Raw genomic sequence first — 23191 nt, 5'->3', positions numbered from 1 at the left:
AAGATTACACAGGAAATAGGACAGAAAATACTGAAAACAGCATAATGCCTTTGAGTAAAAGCAATGGTTTGTCTACACTGGGAACACTGTATTCCGTTTCAGTTTCTGCTTCTCCAAAAAAGAACACTGGAGGTGTCTAGGGTTGACCAAGGTAACCAAGTAGAGAACATCTCAGAAGACAGATTTAGAGAAAGAGACAGGGGCTAGCCTGCTGCTTGCTTTTTGAAAACCATGTAAATAACTAGTAATTGATAGTAACATGTTTAACTGAGCAAATCCTTTCTACACAACACATGACTAACTAGTAATGTTCCTCACAGAATAAAGGGCTTTACAACAGGGAAACATTTGATGTTATAGTCTGGAAGGTAATGAATATTTCACTGTTCCAAGACTATTAGTAATAATTATGATCACATAGAACATAAACTCTGGAACTTTCAGGTTCTGTTTAAATAATACTGACACACTGAAAAGAACATTCTGACAAGAACCACTTTGCTCAAAAGAAATTTGGCCTTCTTTTGTCAAACATGGCAGATAAGTAATTTTTCATTCATGAGAGAATAACTGTTCTCATAATTTTATTTATTACAGTTCCCTGCCCCACTGAGATGAAACAGTTTCATCTATGGTCTCCCTCTGCTTTGTCAGTTCCATTTCTGAAAGGCGGCAGGCACTAACATCTATTATTTACCAGGTTTCCTGGCCATTTAAAAATTCTTCCTGTTGACATAAGAATACACATGCCAAAGTATAGACTTGCACAGATTAACAGCCAGAAACCTCAAGTTAGACACTCTTTAAAAATAGTGTGACTTTCTCAAGCACTAGGAAAAAGAAATTATCTGATTTCTCTACTTACATTTTCTCTCACTACAGTAGAAAGCCAACTTCTGCTGTCAAACATGTAAATTCTGGAAAAAAAAACCAAAACCAGAATTAGTACAATTATCAAGAAATAATACCAGTTTCTAAAAAAAACCAACCTAACAAATCAAAATACCATCAAAGCACAGACTAATTTTTGTTAGCTAACTTAAACAGCTGGCTTGTCTTCATGAAGGAAAATGGGCACTGCTTTAATAATACTAACATAACCGAAAGACTTGCTCATGTCAAGAACTTTTAACATTCTTTTTCCAAGAAAACTCCTGCAATCCTCACATCATCAAATCTCCTCTAGTGACAACAGAAGTCCCTACTATTAGAGAGTTTAGGATTGTAACAAAACATTGTCTCACTCATAGAAGACTTATTTTCACTGCACTACAAAGTGCCCCCCCAACTGCATTTACAAAGCATTGAAATTTTTTCTGCTCAATACCATTCCTGACATATGCTTGCTTTGCAAGCACAGTTAATATCAAGCTACCTATTTTATCAAAAGAAGTTATATAAACCTCCTACTAAGAAGCTCAAGCGAGAGCACAACACTCTTCTAGAAGAGTTACGACTTCAAATCACTAAAGATACTAAGTAGTAAAAATTGTCATATTAAGTAACTCACACACTTGCAGTCTGGAAAACTGTAATAATTTAACATACAAACTGGCTTTGTAGCAAGGTGAAAAAGCTTCTTGTAAGAGATTTTGGAACATTTTTTTTTACTCTGGCAGCACAAAGTAATAATTATAGTTCACCCCAAGATCTGAAACATTAGACAACCGCTTATACCTTCAGAACACCTGCAGTCTGTCACTAACACACAGGAAGACAAGGGCTATAGGTGATGTCAATAGACACCCGAACGTACATAGTCAGAGCCACTGCATCAGGACAGCGGAAGATTATTCTAAGCGCAAAGCAAGAATGTACTGAAGCAAAATAATCTTAAATCAGAAAGCCAGTCAACAACTTCATATACTTTAAACTGAAATGCTTACATGTAAATGTGTCTTTCTGATTTTACAGTTCACTATAAGCTGGAAAATTTACAAACCACTTCAGTGTCTGGTATGGAGGTTAAGCTACTTAGGATATGGATCATCCTCATCCAAGCTCATTTACAGATGAACAGTTTAATACTGTGATTATGAAACCATCACAGTGTAAGCAGTTTTGTTTGTTACTGCCAGAACAACACACTTTTAGACATAAAACAGTAACTCACACTTAGAGGCCAAGCTCCACCCTCCCCCCCCCAAAGACACAAACACATGACATGACCATTTTTAAGTTCTGAAAAAAGATCAGCTATATTCAACTTTCAGAAGATAGGAAAAAAATTGCCCACACTGCAGAGATAATGAAATCTAATTAAATTCTTAAAGAATTACCTGAAATGTAAACAAGTAAAATTATGCTGGAACACTAACAGCACACAGAATACACAATAGCAAAGGCCAAAACACACACCATTATTGTCCTGTGCTGCACCCTCATTAATGCAGGAGAGGTGTTGCAGATTTCATATGCCTTCTGCAAAAAAGAAAAACAAAAACAAAACAAAAAAGCTACTTTAACCAGCCTGCAAGAAGAGTAAGGAAGCATAACAGCAAACTTTTCCACAAAGTTTAATTTCTTAAACCAGGTTAAGTTTTCAGTTAGGTATGCTGAAAGCATCCTGTGATGCCTGCAGAATGCAATCCTGGCAACTTGAGGTATTTTCAATTCTACATTAAAGACAGCTCATTCAAGAACAAAAGTAGACAGGCTACTTAGGAAAAGAAGGTCTGCATTGCACAAGCTTCCATTTTTAGTTAAAATGTAGCCTGGCAAAAGCAACATGAAAATTACAGGCCAACTTGTTCACCACACCACAGTACTGGTTCAGGAAAGGGAGTTCTTGTAACAAGCTTCACATACTCTGCCTTAACCAGCCTTTAAACCCTGCTTAGCTGAGAGATTGAGGTTCTCAACATCAAGAACTGGGGTTTCTAAAACAGAAAAGAACAAACTTCAAGCATGGTTCAAGTACCAAAGCATCTGAAGGTCAGCCAGCCCAACCCATGGCTAGCGTCCCCAGTGTCCCCACGTGCCCACAGCCTTCTGCTCAAAGCAAAGCAGCACAGCAGTTTGGACTAAAAACAGTTGGGTAGCTCCAGGAGGCAAAAGCATCATCATTTCTGGGTAAAGTTTCCCTACTACAGGTACTTGCTAACTGCTGTCAGCCTAATAATCTTTTTTCCTTTAAAGATACTAAAGTAGCTATACTGAGGTGACAACCCAGCCTAAAAAGTTAACTCCAGCATCCACCAGAATACAAATTTTCATGTGAAGACAACTCTTCTGCAGAGCAGACTACAACTTTTTCCACGAGGTTGGGGAAAGCAGGGAAGAAAAGAGGGAAGAAAGCAAGAAAAGGGACTCTGAAGAGTAGGGAAAGAAAGCATTTAGAAATATTTTACTTTAACATCATAGCAAATCTGAACAACCCTCCAAAACTCAAGCAACTTTCTAAGAAGATTAAATACATTAACTGTAGCCCCCTCCAAAGCCATTCACTGTGTAAACACATTTTTCTTATTGGCCTATGGATTCAGTGAGACATAAACCCCCAATATTCTGGACATTAACTCTACCTGCACATCACCTTAAGACCACTTTACAGTCTGACTAGATGCTAAGGCCAATATCTGAACTGCAGCAAAAGCATTCTAGCTGCTCAAAACACACCATCAATTAATATACATAGGCTGACGTGAGGCCAGGCACATCAGACAAGACACTTGCCCACCGTTTGGCTCAGCCCCTAGGACAAGGTTTGACCAGGCTTTGTAAGCAGCTGCCTCTAGTGTGGGGATGCAGACAGAGCACAGGCAACACCAATTCCTCTTTAGCAGGGAGATCTCCAGCATAGCTGCAGGAGGGATCCCACCCCAAACCAGTCCCCAAGAGAGGTATACCACATTTTGGGGGCCCTGGCTGACTGCAAGCTGAACACAAGTTAACAATGCTCCCTTCTGGCAAAGACAACCAACAGCACCCAGCGCTGCATCAGGAAGAACATTGTGGGTCAAGGGAGGCGATCCTTCCCCTCTGCTCAGCACCGGTGAGGCCACATCTGCAGTACCGTGTCCAGTTCTGGGCTCCCCAGTACATGAGAGACATAGAGCTACTGGACAGAGTTCAGCAAAGGGCCTCGAAGATGATTAAGCAACTGGAGCATCTCTCACGAGGAGAGGCTGAAAAATACATTCAGCCTGAAGAAGGCTCAGAGAGGGGGTTTATCAGCGTTTTCAGTCTTCTATATACACATGTACTTTGAGTGGCTTTGTCAACATAGTTTAAAACAGATCTCAACCAACACTAGTAAAAACTAGCTTCCATAACCGTTACACCACTTGAATCTTAAAAATTTCTTGCACACCACATCCTCCTGCAAGAGTGGCACATAAGGTTGTTTTACCCAAGGCATTCAACCAGATATGATTCGATTGGAGGGGGAAAAAACAAAAACCTACTAGCAAACATCAATATTATTATTTAGATAAAAAAACAATTTCAAATGAAGTTACTTTGCTATGCTGGTGTATCTTCCTTATCAGCATGCACCCATCAAACAGGATGCATCCTATACCCAGCAAGGATGGCTGTATGTAGGCAGGCAGTTATTAATTTTGCGTGCAGATGCTTCTGTTGAGGTACGCAACACTTATCACCACTATAACATTATCAACTACATGGCAGAGATGTCTGTGAGACCAAGAACTGCAAGTTAGTTTATTAAAATTATTTCTTATAGTCTACATAGATTACTATTGTCACAGAACAGTATCTTGATGCCCAAGAGATGACACCACCTTTCCAAATCACTGCAACAACATGAAATTCCCATTACGCCATCAGGCAACAGTAATTAGAAGGCTGAAATTTAAAGCTATGCTTCAAGACTGTTCTGTATAAATAAAAAAAGAGAAGACCTATCCTCAGTTTGATGACTTGGTCCTACATATCGATATAAACAGTTCCATCAGACAGCTAGAAACTTGAAGGACGTTTTGCTATCTGCATGCGTATGTGCTTCTCCAAGAGTTAATTCTTGTTCAGACTTTTCTTGTGGAGTACAGATCTGTATTGCAGAAAGCTTAGTCTTTGCTGTCACCTCCTACATGAGCAGCTTTGAAGGACAGCCTGTGGAAGTATAAGATAATAATTACAAATTCATAAATCTAAATATGCTCAAGTGAATGGATACAACCTCTTCTCATTTATTTGAAGCCTTCTTTGTGGGAATCATCTGCTGCGTCTATAATTTCCAAGCACACAAGCTTTGAAAAGCAAGCAATACCTTACTAACAGGTTTGCAAAACAGACTGCCCTAGTAGGGACAATGCCAGATTGTATAACTCCTTTGAAAACTTAGTGAAAACACTTCTGTAGTCAAAGGCTAGCGTGGCTGGACCATTTCTGTGGGAGGTATTGGCTGCTTCTTGTGTGGAAGAATTGCCAAGTTTCCAGCTGAAGCAGTTATTGTGCTCAGTAGACATTTTTCCATATATTAGTGTGAAGTACACACAAAACACGCTAATATCAGGTCGACAAGTGTTAATGGTCATTATGCAACAGTTACATTAGCTGGTTAAAGACCTAACAAATTTCCATTAATTCTTGAATTACAGGTCTTCATTTAACTACCCAGCTTTCTAGGTGGGTCAATGATGATAATACTTTAAAGAGATTTTGTGCATAAACCCCCTGCAGAATACCCGGTAATGCAAGATTCTGAAAAACTAGTTTTGTTGCATCTGCTCTGTCCAAAGTTAGGATTTTCTGGTAAATTAAATTCTTTGCTTGTTTCCCCATGCACAAGATTTGGAGGAAAATACATTCCAAGCTCCACTCATAACTTAACAGTATAAAGCTGCAGCTCTATTAGGAGCTATGATCTTTATGACTACAAATGACATGTCCTTCCCACCCCACCCCATTTCCAGTAGCAGAAATCTAGAAATGCTTTCCTCCTGAAGAAATCTGTACATTTTTGTACAATTTGTACAAAATTTGTACATACTCTGCGTCACATGTCTAGAAGACTGCATAAGGGTAAAAAAATAATTTCTCATAGCTGCATAGACACAGCAAAATTGCTGCCTAAAGAATAAAGGTCAGTTCTAGGGTCCTACCAAAGTTCTGGCTACACTCCTTCATCCTGTAATGTTATTCACAAAAGACAGTACATACAACAGGAAAATCCAGGCATAACAGATTTACATTGAACAGCTTCTGACCAGTCAGCATGACCTTCCATCAAACTGCCTTCAGCTAAGTAGCAAGGACAGGAATTTTAGGACTTCAGAATCTCACAAACAAAACAAAAACCAACCAAAGACAGCAAAACCCATCCACCATTAATAACTGCTAGTACTCAGAAAAAAAGAAAAATAAAAAAATTAAGCTTTCGTTTCAGAAAATTCAAGGGAGAAACCAGATATTAACGAATCTGGAAACCTTGCAAGACCCTGAAAAGCCCCAATTCAATGAGACAGCTTCACATTCAAAGTCTCAAATTTGAATTACTGTCTCAGTGAAACACTGCATTGTTGTCTCTTCCAAAAGTGTTACAGAATAAGAATAATTCACGAAAAAGTTAACTTTATGTGCATGAGGTTATTACCTCTGTAATATTACCAAGGTAAAGCAGCACAGCGTCTACTGAAAATCACCAAACTAGCTATACATGCATCAGCTTTCACTTGCATGGCCAAATTTTCTAACACCTGACAACTCATCTCTCCCTATTCTCAACAAGTATTCAAAAATAAACCTTTTGGATCATTACCCACTTCTGCAGAATAGAATACTAAACAGCAGACAACAATGCTTAAGATCACGGCAGGCACATATGCTTGCAATAAACAGCTTTGCAGTGAAGTGGACCATCTCCTTCTGCCACCAACAGTGAACAAACTCAACCTGTCTTCATGCAAGACAGCATCCCAATGCTGCCAAAATATATTTCCTGATGCTAATCCCATGACCTACATTTTTTTTTAAAAAAAAAAATCATACTGATGCAGTATCTAAGCATAAAAATCTGGACTGTAATAGGTCACTTCATTAATCCTTTCTAAATGTATCTGCAAGCTATGTGCATTATTAAAATAAAAATCTTAATTCTAGGTACAGCAGAGAATTTATGTAAAAAAAAAAAGAACTGATGATGACAAGTTTAACAAATGACTAAATCTAAATGCTTTAAAAAAATAATCAAGAATTTAAAAAAAGAGGGGTCTTAGGAGATTCTCTGAAGTAGCTCACAAACAGTAGTAAGTGTTGCTATTTTAGCAACCCAATTCAAGAATTCCTAACTACATCTCTTCTTTCTGCCTTGCATGAAAGAAATTCACATTTAAGAGCATTCTAACACTCCCTGATAAGTGGCAGGCATAGGAAGCTTGCTTATTTTAAGAACAAAAATTAGTGATATGTAGTATAAGTTTTCAACAGTTATTTATTAAGAATGCCAAATGCCAATACTTTGGGTTTTATTCCTTTGTTCAAAATCATCTCTAGTTATTACTCCTTCTGAAGAGCAACACACCTACCAATAAACTGCATCAATTTTATCAAAGTGGCCAGTGATGGTTTTGGCTGTCATCTTCCCTGATCTTACAATTAAAGAAACAAAAAAAAAAAAACAAACAGTAAGTCAGGAAAACTTAGAACCTGCTTGTGCATAAATTCTATCTACATTTATCAGAAAAATAAATTACTGAAAATTGTCACTTTATAGTCAAGTATCCCCTTATCCAAAACCAAACAATTTGGTTGCCTCATACTAGACATAACCCTTTAGACAGGAAAACACAACTGAGGCAGCATTGAAGGAGAATATATTACTATTAATTAACCAACACAGAAATGACTAAGCATTTATTACTAGATGCTTCTATCTGCAGAGCTTTACAGCAACTGAACAGTTGTTTCTTACTTCAACTGTCATCTTTCATTGCTTCCTTCAGTTCTTATCATTAACCCCCAGTTTTGTACTGGCATTTTCACTTCATTTGTAAACTGATGACAATCTCTGTTTACCTAAACAGGGCAGAGCACATGCACAGCAGGGATATCGCAGTCCTACTTCAGACTACTGACACACACCATATTTCTCACTACTTAAAACTAATAGCTACATAAGTAGCTACAAAAGTAGCTACAAAAGTAAAACGTGTAACTAAAGGTTGTTGGATCCAAACTCTTCTCATAACATACAACTATTTATGAGCTGCAGAATCAAAACCTAAGTCTTACTGGCTAAAAAAAAAAAAAAAAAAACACCACCAAAAAAACCCCACCACAAACCACTCTGCACTTCAACTGCAAGAGACAAATCAAAAAGGTTTTAGTTACTTCCTCAGGCCCACTAATATGAATCCACTAGGCTTTGTGCCATTTCTCCAGATAGTATTGTTCCTTCCAATATTTTTTTTAATCACAGTAACTATTTATATCCCCTTGGAATTGTGATAAAGTTATTTCATAATTTTTTTAGGAAATAAGGGGTTTTTTTACATGAGCCCTTTAGCATCAGGAATGCTTAAAACCTTTACTTAAGAGGGGAAAAAAAACCCCACATACATAGCAGGAGTTATCTGGAAAGCTGCTAGTAATAATACCAGTTTCGTAGTTTGGATTTTAAGTGTTAAGGAAGCAAAAGGGGAAAAAGCCAAGGGTAAAACTTTAGCACAAATCCATCAAATATAGCAAGGCTGCCCAGTGTGAAATGTCACCAACAACGTGTTTGCAGAGGTGAGCAAAATAATGCACTCTCATACACACCCCCACAAAACAAAACAAGAAATCCATTATTTCTTCTCCAGAGGAACTAAAGTAATGCCACAGTATCAGGACATTACCTTTTCAGAAAATGTGTAATTTCTCATAAAGATCAGCTGAATCTACAGGTGGTGGGTTTAGGGCAGTTCCAAATGCAAGCTACACAGTACATTTTCTTCTAGAAGTTGGAAATGGAAGCATACTGCTGTAGGACCAGTTCACACATCATCCCAGTGTAACAAATCAGTGACAGAATTGCAAAATAACAAATGACAACACATTACACACCTGAATATATATACTTGCTTCTTTTTAGTAAAAGTCAACATTAGAAATATATTTATTAAGGTAACAAACCAAGTTTGTAATCCACAATTTAAGAACATGACTATACTAAAATGCAATCCTATTAAGAAACATAATTCTTGCCAATTCTCATTAAGTTTCCAAACACTGTTTTTCAAAAGTCACTTTTGGGTATACCAGTTTTCCAGTAAGTATTCAGGTCATTTTCTACAATTTAAATACGTTCAAGAAGTCCTCATGAAGAGTGATATATTTCTCTCTCACGATGATGCTCTCTGCTCAAGCTCTCCCCAGATATTTCACAGTAGTGCTGAGGAGAGCACAGCATGTGACTGGAACATGTTGCACTGAATTCACAAGCAGATGAATGGCTAGATACAAAACCTGGCACAGAGGTGAGTGCTTACACCACATCCTGCCACCAAAATCCCAAATATTACAGTAAAATCCATCAGGTGGATCAACTGCCACTGTCTGGGGGTTAGAGGTATGAGAAGAACAAGTATTTTCCAAAAGCCTGAATGATATTCCTCAGCTCTGCTTGCCAAGACATCTGTATCAGCATCATCTTCTCAACCTTGTTAAAAATCATGTATTGTTTTAGATATTACCATTATGGTGACATCAGTAGGTACGTTAAGATCTTCACTACAATATTTATTACATTAGAGGAGGAAATGCGCTGTGTGTATGTGATCACTTATTTACAATACAAAAGCCAGAAACAAAAATAGCAAAATTAGACACAAAACAATATCAGTAAGACTGTGTACATGCATAAGCACAGAACATTAGTAGAAATTCCTATTATTGTATTTTGTATTTCCAAAAATTTCAGCTCAACTATTTTATCAACAGAAGCTGAATCATCCGTTTCATTCTACATATGCCAGCTAGTAAAGAGTCAACTGAGTCAAAGGAGAATCAGCTGCTTCCTATTTACACCCTTTAAAAAAATATAACTTCCAGAATGCTACTTTTAGCAGTACTATTTTGTACATCCTTAAAAGTCAAACCATTTGAAATTAGAAGAAATAGCCTATCAAATCAACATACCCTTATCCCTGAGCTAAGGGAGACATTTACAGATATAACATGGTCTTTTATGGAGAATTTTGCTTCTGAAGAGCATCCCCCTCATCCACACATGTAGAAACAGACTTTAATTGAGATACTCACATGTTTAAATGTCTCACTGCGCTAAGGACCTCAAAACACTAATGAAAAACATATTATGTTTCCAGGAGCAGCAAGATAATTTATATTCTATCAATTCTAAACTGTGCTTTACCACACAGATCGAGAGTTCTGCCCAAAATGCCTTTCACTGTAGGATCGAATCCTGAAAGAGTACTTCAATAACATGGATTCTTCTTTCTGCTCTGACTTAGAAAGACTTGTAAGAGAGTAAGCAAGCTTTACCCTATTAAGTTTTTATAAAAAATAAAAAGACTACTAATAAAAAAATCCAATAGCATCAACAAGGGCACTGCATCTTAGAGACAGCCTGGACAAGCCTTAATAACTACCTTCTCACTGTAACTACAATCACATCCTCCCTCAATAAAAATACGGTAGTTAAGACATTTGAACAAACCATCTGCTCTCTTTGTGCGTCTGCTACAGAGACTGTACAAGACAGCCTCAGAGATCATCTAAGAGAAAAATATTCATTCTTTACAACCATGTTAAAGATCTTATCCAAGCTTCAGCTAATTAATAAAAAGAACACATTTATTTCATTGAAATAAGAATTTAGGTGTTCAAACTGCACACTGTTCTTCAGTAAGAGATTAACAAACCACTGTTAGAAAGAAGTTAAGCTACACCATGAAATAACCACTTCTCAGCACCAGTCTGAAGATAAAAAGTATTTATTTCAGTGGACCTTAAAACTTAAAATGTATTATATACATCGAGCAGATAAAAGAATACTCAGTAGAGATTAAAATATGGCATGACTTCTCTGATCTTTCCCCCCCAGATTAGACAGAGCAATACTTTGTTCTTCAGCTCTGCAATCAGCATAACCCATCTGTAATCAAAGTGCAAGCAGTTCCACTGGATTTGGTAGCAATGATTTATACCCCCAGTAGCTCACCAATTTCTCCCAGCACAGTGGCTGTATTTTGATATGTACTGTAGATACACGGTAAGTTAAGGTACAGAAGAACAGGAACAAGAAAAGCAAGGTCGACAGACTGGAAAGTAGAGTAACACAGGAGACCTTGAAGCCATTAGACTGAGAACTGTTGTTTAGGAACAGACACAATGCAACAACACAGCCCAGAGACGGAATCACAACAGAAAGCACAAAGGTACAACAGGAAACATTTGCTTTCACACCTGGGTGTTCTTCTTTCCATAATACTGCATTAACCCTCTTAAAATTTCTGGCATTAGTCTTTAAGTAGCAGTTGTACTCCTCTAGGTGTTACGCATCCAGTTAACTGATCAAAATCGAGGAAAAATTGATAAAAAGAAAACGAGTACTACTAGGGTTTGGAGCCAGAGTGGAAATTAAGACAGACAAAACTTAAAACATCAGAAAACAATCCCTTCCTTTTTTTTTTTTTTTTTTTTTTTTTTGGGGGGGGGGGGCATACATGCAAAGTGAATTCAAAAAAGCACAGTCTGCTTTAAACAAAGCCAGCCACCAGTATAGTTAGTTGAAATCTGTTACTCGAGGTTTTTCACTGATTTCCCTAACTGTCTGCACACACCCCTTCATACAAGCGCTGCTTCATGGTTATTTGGAGCCCCTGGACACTATTGTAGTGCAAAACTATGTGGGTTTTTGAAGGGAGAGTGGTTTTGCTTTTGTTTTTCAAACAGAAAACGCACTAAACTGCAGTAGACAATGTATCAGCTTGGTCCTTTAAAAACAGAAGGGGAGAAAGCTTTGAAGACTGGCCACTACCACCTTATACAGAGTATTACAGATTCTGACTTGGGAAAAACAGTTACTGTTGCTTCCAACTCCAGCTTCCACTTAGAAAAGCTTGCTTTTATAGGTTCCTCCATCTTTTGTGAGAGCCAAGCTGCTCATTATCTAAAAGCCAAACTATCACAGTTTTGCAGCACAGGGTATGATGATAAACTGTTTGCCCATCTTGGTTTCCTCAAATGCCAATTTGTGAACTGGCAAGGCAGCTGCTGAACAGCAGATGTCTATGCCACCTTTTGTGACAGAGGGCAGCAATAACTGACTTCCCCAGAGTGAGCCCTTTTAAGTTTAATTCACAACAGCAAGGATATGGAACAGAAAAATTACTACAGGATAAATTTGACTGAGAAATCAAAAACAAATGAATTAAACCTGAAATCTCCACAGGATGTATCCAGGTGAACCGGTAGGCACTGCTAGCTAGGTGACACAGCTTCACATCCCATCTTATCTCAAGAAAATATGTTCAAAAGCTTTATATATTTGATCCCCAGGGTAGCAAACACAGAGCAGCTTGATTTAGTATGAGTTCCATCTTCTGATAAGAGTTAAAGGGAATAGAGAAGAGTCAGACTAGAAACAAACATGAAGATAACCGGGCATCTTCTCACATCTAAGGAATTGACTAAGATTTCCATAATTTTTCTAAGAACTTCATTCTGTTTTCAAAGTTCCTGAGTTTATAGTGTTTATAATATGTTTCCTCCTTGCCTTCCAGATACTCTACTCTGCTTTTAAAGGATACAGTTTTTTCTTTTTGAAAAATTCCATGATTTAACCTCGGATCTCCTGAATTTACAGGATGTCAAAAAAGACTGGTAAGACTTTGAATAATCAGATACGTAACTACTCACACCTGTGAACTACTTGCCCAGGTATTAAAACTGCAAACACAGGTTCTGCACAAGTTCTGCCTTCCCCACATACCAGCAATGAATCTTTGTGTAGGACAAATCAAAGTATTTCCTGAAATGCTGAAGCTTCACCTATTGTCTATAGGCACAAGAAAAAAGGAAGACAGTAAAGTTGAGCTAACCCATGACTTCACTGTGCAGTTTCTACGATATTCAAGTTTTCATACATGAAAATGCACTTCCCCAACTTCTCAAGCATCTATTAAAGACACACTTTGTCAAGACTTTAAATCTGTTAAATTGTTGCTGTTCAGTATTATTTCATTTTCTTTAAATATTATACCATCTTTTAACCAAAATGCTGTATATTGACTTCTACAGCAAGTTGACAGGCACTAGCCAGATAATATCTGACAACCTGTAGTGAAATCCAGGACTTAGTAACCTGAAGCACAATTAAATTGCCACATGCATCAAGTGAACCATCCTTGACCTCTGTACAGACAACACCTTTGTTAAACAAGCAGCAGTGTATCTCCAGTATTTTACCACTTCACAAAGAATGTGCAACAGGAATATCAAACATATGTTCTAACAAAGAGAACTCCTTAATTAGTACCGTAAAATCTTATTCCGAGTACCAAAGGTTTCAGCAGACTATCACATCGACTTTGTTTTTCTAGACAAACAGAAAAAAAAATTACCACACCACCCTCCAAACACATTTGCTAGGCTATCTGAAGAAAACAGTTTTGGGAACTAAACTTGAAAAATCCAAAAGGCCCATTAAGAGATTTCTTCTCAGCATCTTGAAGCACATGTAGGCCTGCTTTGGTGCACGCTGTCACTTCATTTACTGGAAACAAAACTACATTAAGTTTTGTATTATGCAGTTATAACTCATGGTGTTTGTTTTTTTTAATTTTGAGATTCAAACGTTGCTATGTTCAACACATACCTTGAACCACTTGGTGTTAACTAACATGGATCAGCTCAACAATTTAAAAAAATTGACAGAACTTTACATATATGGCAAAAAACAGATTGACTGCACTAGTTTTTCACCACAAAGATCTCACTAGAAAAATATTTGTTTTGCACAACATATCAAACTAAGTTTGGGGATATCTTGGTCAATGCTGCTTACTAACTGAAACATTTCTGCCTGGTCTTTCAGTAGCAAAGATAACTAAGCATTAAGTTTTAAGATCTCTGCGTTAACAAAAAAAAGCATGTTCCTACCATTGTCTGTATGCTTTAACCTCGGAAGCTTTGACCCACCTCCTATCCTTCAATTTTCTGGCAAATCTCTCAATACCTACAGAAGTCAAACAGCTGAACTGAATACAAAGTGTTCCAAATTTAAAAGAGTACACCAGAGCAGTTCAATTTCTCTAATTCCAGAAGCAAGCCACATACCCCACCAATTACAGGGAGCAAACACCTCAGGCAACAGCTTACCAAGGCACAACATCTGGACAGATACAGCATACCAGATAACCTCCAAAAACGTTTGTAAGCTGAACAGCCTGCTCAGTAGGTAAACAGTCTAGTAAAATATACCCTAAGTCCCAACGAGAAAGTTCTCGTTACAATAAAGTAAAGCACACAGCATTAATACTGGGCACATATTTCATTCTCTGCGAGAGTTCAACTGCAATTTTTGAAGTGCACAAATAGCAATTTTTCTGTCAGAGCAGTGTGGAGATTTGTTTTGGCATTTCACAGAAATAAAACAAAACCAATCCGGCTTCTGGAATAGCTCCATGGTTTTGCAAATAATCTTAGATAACCTCTATTTATTGACAGATTTCAATAAATCCTAAAATGTCAGGATGAACACAAAGCACATGTTACTGAACAGACTTTCTAAGATGGTTCCTTACATCCAGGCCAAGATAGGCCAGGCAGCCAGAAAAGCAGTAAGAAAACAAAAGTGTACAGAATTAACAGCTCACCTGCAGTAGTTAAGCAGATATTCTTTGTCTTTCTTACAAAAAAAGAAATAACTAGCATCAGCTACTCTAAAGTCTACCATAATAGAAGAAAAATCAAGCCACAGAGGTAAGACATTGCTTTCCTGTCAGTGATGTCAACTTTGTGGGTGTTCATCTTTGTGAAAGTCATACAGAAAGCTTTGCGGAATTTCTTATTTAGTCCCCTGTACTCAATACAATTTGATTTTGTAAAAAAGATGAGCAATATCATCACTGATACCTGAGCTGGTAAAAATCTCACAACTACTTTGACAGACAGCATGCAGGAGTTTCCAGAGAGAAGTATTTTGGTTTTACTCTTCCCCCCCCCCCACACACACACACCCCGGCCCCTTTCCCTAGGGGGTGAAAAAGACAGACATGAATATAGTGAGAAAATCTTTACATTGTTTTTAATATAGGCCTGCATTACATAAAAGCTTCAAAAAAACCCAATCTAATCTATCACAGATAATTAATATTTTTCTTTTTTGGGAGTGCTGACAGGCCATACTGCAGTTTTCAAGACGACATCAAAAATATCTCATCCGAGGAAAAACATGATAAACATAACTGGCAAGAAATTTTAGGCAACCGTCCTCAGATACAATATAGGAACATACAAAAAAAGAGTATTAGCTATTTACAATTCAATTCATCCTTCTAACATATAGAAGGTGTTTCTTTTCTATACATAGGACCTTAGAAATTGTAGTAATCTGACAGACTGAACATTCTACTTAAATAAATCCCCCATATTTTTAATGAACGCGGTTTCATGCAAAAACTACTTACAGAAATGACTACATTCATATTAAAATGGCAATTAGATCTCTTCAATCACTCTTTCTCTTCACTGTGTTATCCTGCTACTGATTTTCCCCCGATCAAGTTCAATTATTTTATCATAGTATTTAGAATATTTAGCCGTCTTTACAACCGTCAATTACAGAGCACCTTCTATCTTGTCTCCTTTAAGTTCCCTCAGAGCACCTTTTTCAGGTCTTCAGCTTCATTTTCACTTTGCATTATTAGGATTCCAAAACAGACACGGCACAGGAAAATCAAGTTTTAAACCCTTCAGCCTCACAAAATAAAAAAATAACTATAGCTCTTATCTTCATAAGTCTGTGACAAGTGACAAAAATAACCTTTTCTCTTCAAAATTGTTTTCAACAATTCCTAAGTCAAAGAAATTTGGAAAAAATAATTTTAAAACAAGGTCTACCTGAGTATTCAAGCCAGTAAGAAATCTCAGAGATCTTGGTATTAACCTACATATTCTGCTTGTTCACCAGCCAAACAGGGCTCAGACTCATGAGCAAGTTTCCAACATCAGCTGACCCACAAAAGTCATCTCTATGCACCCTTTAGGCTTACGTTGAGTTTGAGATATTGGGATTAATTTGGTCCCCCCTGAAAAAGGTCTATGCTTATTTGAATAACCTTGCACTTATCTTAAGAGCGCAGGCACGGATAATTACCACGGAATAGCTGACAGAGGGCAACCATTAATCCAAAGACAGGTCTTCTGAACATCTGCAACATCTAAAGCATTCCCATTTTAAACGTGCTATAGTTATTTGTATTGGATTTCAACAAGGTTTACATCCAGCAACATTTAAACAACTGAATTATTTGCTTAGTAACTGCTTTCTCAAGCAGTTATTCCTGTGTTTGTCGTTCCATGCCCCTCGCCCCAATGACCTAAAATACCAATAACCAGGTCAACCGTGTAACATTTACTATGGGATCCTTATTTTCTGGCACTTAAAAATTTTGAGAACCAAACAACTGAGTGTTCAGGCCAGTGCTGGAAACCCTAGACAGAATTTAAAGTTATAATTTCCAAGATTCCCTACAAATTATGCTTCCATGATGTCTCCAAAAAAATTTTTTGGCTTACACATACAAATTACCATGTAGGCATCTAATTACAGCATCCCAGTAACACTGAGCATAAGATATGCACAGGTAGATATGCACAGAAGGCTGACACCTTATCTTCACCATTTCCAGATGGCATGCATGAATATTGTTGTGTCATTACTCTCTAGCTGGGTTCAAGAAAGAAGATTCCTGGATGTCTAAAAAATATACCGGGCAGGCAAGCATTGCCCCCTAATAACAATTACACTCAAGGTTCCAACCAGTCTTCCAGACAAACAGAAATATTTTATTATATTTCAAGAGGCTAACACATTGTATCACTCTAATAAATTGAATGGACATCTAATACAAGTGATATAGTCTTACGAGTCTATTAAATTGTGAAGACACATTTAGAAGGTCAGCTGTTTAAAAAACAGGCCAAGACATCTGATCTTTATGTTCCCAAAAATACTTCTAAATGCATATTTTTGTTCAAAGGCTAACTAACCATCTCCTTTCGCTCTACTTAGAACCCTGCTAGTGCTTTAAAAATGCAGTATTCTGCTTCAAAACCTATTTGGAGTGTCCATATTTTTGTACTGTGGAAGAAAGCCTTCCACAGTAATTTACATTGATTATTTTGGCATCTGAAGTAAAGGTACTGTTCATGGCCAGCTCAGAGCTTTTAAAAACCTCTTCATGTTCTGCTGAACTACCAGTTGGCTCAAGTATCTATGGATTCTGCATACATTTCTGTTTGGTGAAAAACAAATCCATGCACACAAAATCCCCAGCATACTAGACACCCTGTGAAGAAATAATAAATTGAGATACTATGTTAAATAGAAACATAGGGGCTTGGGGGTATTTTTGTTTTTATCATGACCTTGGCTAATACTAGTTCCAACATTATCAGTGGGGAGAAAAAAAACATTTTGAATGGAATATGTATTTTTTTCATTTTGAGTCTGCACTTCAAGCAATCAAGAGACTCCCTTAATTTTTTCTCCACTTTATCTTCAATCATATGTTTAAGAAACATTCCATTAACATGAGTGAGTTTTCAAGATTATAGATATTTTCCCCCCAACATATCAGTAAATACTAGGGGGGGGCGGGGGGGAATAATACCCAAAATAATGTCATGATACATAGGCATTAAAGACTCCAAAGGACACTCACCTAAGTATAATTCAACCACATGATTGCACGATTTCTCATTCAACTTGCTAGCAACACACTAGCACCAAATGCAATTTTTGAAACAATATGGTATGCCATATGGCTAAAACTGGATATTAAAATTGAGAATATCAATTACCAATCCACTAATGCCGAGAGCCAAAATCCATGGACAGTAAGAATTTAATCCAATTCACTGACTACAACATGAGCTGAGCCCGATGTACATAAGACAAATCTATTGCTGGCTTCACAGAAAGCAAGCAACTTTTTTTTTTTTAAATCACAATAACTACAAAGCTAGCTAAACCCAACATTTCCTTAACATTCCTAAGTACAGCAATAGGCATCACAAGAATCTGCAGAAGCAAGGCAAGTTTCAGATGAACTGGCATCGTTTCACATGGATAGAAACATAAAAACTAAGTAACTAAGAGGAAACAGTTAGAGTCGTTTTCCACATGACCAAATTGAAGCCTCCAAAGCACCAGGAAGTTATTACACACTACAGCCAACATCTTGCTTAATTTCAGGAAAAGGCATCCTACAAATGCAAAAGATATATATTTCTACTATAATTAAAGGATCCTGAAAGTAATTGCATTAATTTAAGGTATTTCTTTTTCTATTGTTTTAATTGTTCTAATTTAAATTTTTTTATAGCTGTATAGACTGTTCATTCTTGGATGATACTAATACTATACAAAATTCTACACACTTCCTAATTAGACAACACTTTATTGGTTATTTACACAAGAAGAATCCTCATTAAGTATAAAAACAACATTCTCAGATTCCATGAGGTATGGAGATGATTTAAAAACCTGTTCTGCTAAGATTTACTATGGAATTCTAACTTACATGTTGCCAAAGCTTTCACGGTAGAATGCTTGCTACATACTGACTTAGCAGCTGGCAAGGACTAAACAAGGATAAATGTAATTTATCTTACCCAATACAAAATCCCACATCACCCTACTCCTTTCTGATCCTGTACTGAAAGGCCCAAGTAGTAGTACCAAAAAACCTGCACAACTAGTTTCAAGCTCAACAGGACATTACAAGTACCATCAAATGGAATTAACAGTTTATTGGACAAGTATTCTTGATTTACAAAATTGTTCTTAACTACCAGATAAGTAAAAGGCATTTAGCTAATTTCAGGTTTGTTTTGGGTTTCCCCCCCCCCCCCCCCCTTAAAAAAAAAACAAACCAACAATGCAAGCCTCAATTGCAAATCAGCTCTTCGGCTTCCTAGCTTCCTTGTGTATGAACTACAGCTGGGCTATTACAATAAACTAACAACAACTGATTATACATTACGCCATAGATAACTAGTACTAAAAGGTTGATATTACCAAAGATTTGGAGGTCATTTAAATACAGGAGACATAACAAGCATTTATTATTTTTCATGCTGGGAAGTGTATTATTTTAAGCCTGAGTCCAGTATATCAAATATTAACCAAGCTATTTTGTTTGGGCTACCAAAGTTAGGAAGCTTGGCACCATAGTGAAAGATCACAAAAGTTACAATCTGAAAGTCCATTTTCCTTAAAAGATGCTAAAAAACACACATAAAAGGCTTTAGAAATGTATAATGTCATTTTAAATACATCAGACACAGACCTGTTTTAATAGCCCCAAAACCTTTCTTATTCTTTCCCATAGGAATTAGTTACCTAGAGTATGACAATAAATCTGGGTCAAAAGCAGTTTTAATGGGCCTTCGCAAATTGTTAGCATTCTGAAGCAGATGGAAGACTCTCTTGTATTAGAGAAAGATAACTGTCTGCACGGGGTCTGATGATTACCTGGCTAGTAGAGAACCAGCAACAGTACACAGCCCCAGCAGAGCCTTTGCGTACCTGTGGTCTAGGTTTAAAATACTGTTTTTCAGCAACAGGCTTAATAAAAGCCAAGAACATTTTGATGGTATTAAGCAGGCACTGCAAGGTAAAAAAGAAAATCATGTCACCCCTTTATCCAGTAAGAGCCTATGTGAACATTTCAATAAAACTATTTACTCCTCCCACCTAGTTCCTATCTGGAGAAGCTCACAAAAATTAAGAAAAAAGCCCCACAGATTTCTTGCAGCAATCTTCCAAATGCTCCTCCTACCCCCACCCCCCCCCAAAAAGAAGAAAGCAAAAAAAATGAGAAAGTAAATCTAAAATACAATTACGAAATAAGATCTAGTTTGGCAAAGCTGTGGTGCGGAGGAGTTGGAAACATGGAGAGCTGCCTTGCTGCAAACGCCATCTTGTCGCAGCTATTGGGCCCAGGCACAGAAAGATCCATTCATTCACAGCAAAAAGAAAATCAACACACACCCTGGCTAATCTGCAGCCACCAAAACAACTACACTATTATCACCCCTTCTCTTTCTCCTTTCCTAAGGCATGGAAGGAGGAGAAGAAAAAAAAAAAAACCAAAACGAAACAAAACCTTCGATAAATATTACATTTAGAGCAAGTTTAGATATTAACATGTTCGTTTCCTCACATGTATTTCACACACACATCGACAGCATTTTGTCTTGATTTACATCCTTGTGTTTAGCGATCAGCTTAAAATATGGGATAAATCTCCCGCGATTAGGTGCGGATATTTTACAGCAGCAAAACGTTTAATTTTTCAGTCTTAAATCACCTCTCCAAGTTGAGCCAACTATTCTCAAACGCTGTTTCAATAATCACTTAAGGCTTACATTTACAGTCCTTTCCTCCTATTTTCTCCTGTGGAGACAATACATAATAACGTGGCAGCCGGCATCCTAGGAAGAATGCCTTATTTAAAATAACGAGTCTCAAGCAAGACTTTGTTGGAGAATAATGAAATATCACATTCGTTAAAATTTCAGTTCATTTTCAGGAATGATAAATTGATGTCTTACAACAACCTCTATATCATTCTGATTTCCTTCTGGACAAGATTATTTTTTTTAATAGAACGCCTCGTCTCTTTCATATTTACATACAAGACTTTACACCTCTTCATTTCCTACAAAGCTATAGATTTAAAAACCCTGCTCCTTCAATATCCTTGGTATGGATAAAAAATAAACAAATACTGAAATGCTTTCAATAAGAAGCGGGGAAGCGAAACGATATCTTTAAGAGCATTTCCGAGGAGCAAACTCCATTTTTCTATTGTAGCAAACACCCTCCATGATCTTCGTTATCGCTGCTACGGGCACACAGAAACATGCAGCACCGTGATACATGGGGGGACGACAAATACACGGTCTAAATCCCCCCGAGGCTCGGCTTTTGAAGGGAAGAAGCCCCTTCCCCAGCCCCCCCCTCCCAGGCACAAGCAGCCGGGGCCAGCCTGCGCGCCCCCCGCCGGGCCGGGGGCTGCTGGAAGCCGTCTTACCCTGGGCGTCTCACCCCCGTCTCCTCTCAATCAGTATTCCACCATTACAGCCGGCACCACCATAGCTTTTTCTTGAATCTCTCTCCAAATATCCCCTCTGCCGGCTGGATGGCTCGGGAAACTCGCCTTTTGCGCCTTAACGAGTGCAAGAAAACACCTCAAACCCGTCTAGCAGAGACCACTACGGCGTAATTATAATTAAAAATGGAACCCCGCAAGATCCAAGGTCTCCTCCCTTTTCGCCTTAAAGCCTTCAAGAGAGAATCAGTCCCACCCCCACCTTTCTCTCCTCCTCCTCCAGCTACAAACACACTTCTTTTTTAGGGGAAGCTGGAGCACCGAGGAGGTGGGGAAGCGCGGGGGAGGGGGTCTATTTCCAACCCCGCCATACTAAGAGGTGGACAAACCATCAGCCGCCCTTCCTCCTCTCCGGCGGGGGCCGCGGAGAACGGGTGGGCGAGGCGGCGGGGGCCGGCCCGGGGCCCCGGCGAGGCGAGAGCCGAGGGAGCGGCGGGGGGGGGGGGGGGGGGGGGGGCGCTGGGGCAAAGGAGAAGTGCGGCGGCGGGGGAGGGGAGCGGGGCGCAGCCGCGCAGGGGAGGAAGGAGCCGGCGCTGAGGGGGAGCCAGGGCCGCCGGCGGGAAGATGGCCCCGGGGTGGGGCCGGGGGCTCGGCGAGGCGGGCGGCGGCGGGAAGGCGACGAGGCTGTTGTGCGCTCCCCCCCCACCCACCCACCCCGCTTTCGCTCCCCTCAGACGGTTACCTGCCCTTCCGGCCGCTGCTCATTAACCGGGCCGGGACGTCCGTCGCCCGCGGCTCCTGCCCGCGTCCCGCCGGCCTGGGGAGGGGAAGGGGGGCGGAGGAGGAGGAGGAGGGGGGGCGGAGGAGGAGGGGAGCCGCCCGCGCTCTGCCCGGCTGGGTCCCGGGGAGGCGGCCGCGCCGGCCGGGGGAGTCGAGTCGGAAGGAGAGCGCGGCGGGGGAGGGGGGTGTCGCTGGGTCTCGACTCCTCCTCGCACGCCGGGCGCCCGCTCAGCTCCCCGCAGCCATCGGGAAGCGAGAGCCTGGGCGCGGTTAACCTCCCCCCTCCGCCCCGCCCGTGCTGCCCGGCCGGGGAAACCCCGGCTCGGCTCGGCTCCACGCCCCGCCGCCGGCCCCCGGCACCGCCCGCCCTGCCAGGCGGCGCCGCCGACGGCAAGCGCAGGCCCGGCCTCGCCGGAGGCCTCGGCGCCTCGCCCGGAGAAAGGGGGTGGGGGACGGGACGGGGGACCCGCCAGCGCGGCCGGCGGGGCCACGGTGCGCGCTCCCGGGCCCCCGCCGCGCGCGCGCGGGGGGCAACGCCCTTCCAGTCAGGCGGGCGGGCGGGAAGCGGGGAGCGCGCGGCTGCCCGTCCCCCGCCCATGGCGGGCTGGGTCGGCCCCGCTCCCGCCGCTTCCTCCCCCAGCGCGAACAAAGGCCGGGGGAGGAGGCGAGGGGGAGGGGAGGTGGGCTCGCTCCTGCCCCGCCGCGCCCAGGCCGCAAACAAGCGTGTAAAAGCCTGGCCGCGAACAAAAGAAAAACAAGCCCGGAAACAGTCCCACAAACGACGTTATGTACGTAGAGTCGCCCCGAGAGAGCAGGGCCCCGAGGAGAGGCCGGCGCCCCTTCAGCGGCGTAAGGCAGTGCTGAGGTAGGCGCCTCGGGCTGCTGAGCACCAGTGAGGGGCACAGGTCTTCAAATACCACTTCCAAGAGTGCTGGCGAGCAGCAAACACCTTTGTCTCACCATCTTTCCCTCAGGAACTCGACAGCGAGCGGCAACTCAGTATCCTCAGAACTTCTTTTTTCTAATGTCGCTTATAAGGGTACTAGCACGGCTAAAGTTTCCAGAGCCTTCTTTTCATATTCTTCTCACAGCATGAGTGTCCATCGCTGCTCAGGAAGGCACTGCAGGCAAGGGCAAATCAAAGAAAAGATTAGGGA

The 23191-nt window shown here is 40.1% G+C and overlaps 1 protein-coding gene across 9 annotated transcripts in view; it reads right to left on the bottom strand.

Annotated features, from left to right (window-relative positions):
- The window catches only part of GNB1 (G protein subunit beta 1), a 45904-nt gene extending 23259 nt beyond the window's left edge, over window positions 1-22645 (bottom strand). For 2 of the 9 annotated variants that reach the window (XM_037378675.1, XM_037378682.1), the window contains exons 1-3: window positions 21997-22104; window positions 2359-2421; window positions 866-917 (exon numbers count right to left, since the gene is read on the bottom strand). Coding sequence is in view for 3 of the 9 variants with exons in the window: in XM_037378683.1 (XP_037234580.1) it covers window positions 2314-2421; window positions 19673-19807; window positions 21997-22632 (879 nt within the window). In the remaining 6 variants the exon portion in view is untranslated. Of the gene's footprint in view, window positions 1-864; window positions 918-2279; window positions 2422-19672; window positions 19808-21236; window positions 21415-21996 lie in introns of those variants that run through there. The other 7 variants (XM_037378684.1, XM_037378683.1, XM_037378685.1 and 4 more) reach the window with 7 other exon arrangements.
- Window positions 22646-23191: the final 546 nt, after the last annotated feature.

Source organism: Falco rusticolus, chromosome 3 (genome assembly GCF_015220075.1).
Source record: "Falco rusticolus isolate bFalRus1 chromosome 3, bFalRus1.pri, whole genome shotgun sequence".
Taxonomy (NCBI): Eukaryota; Metazoa; Chordata; class Aves; order Falconiformes; family Falconidae; genus Falco; species Falco rusticolus.
The sequence above is the reverse complement of the archived record's forward strand: the minus strand, read 5'-3'. Positions and strand labels throughout refer to the sequence as shown.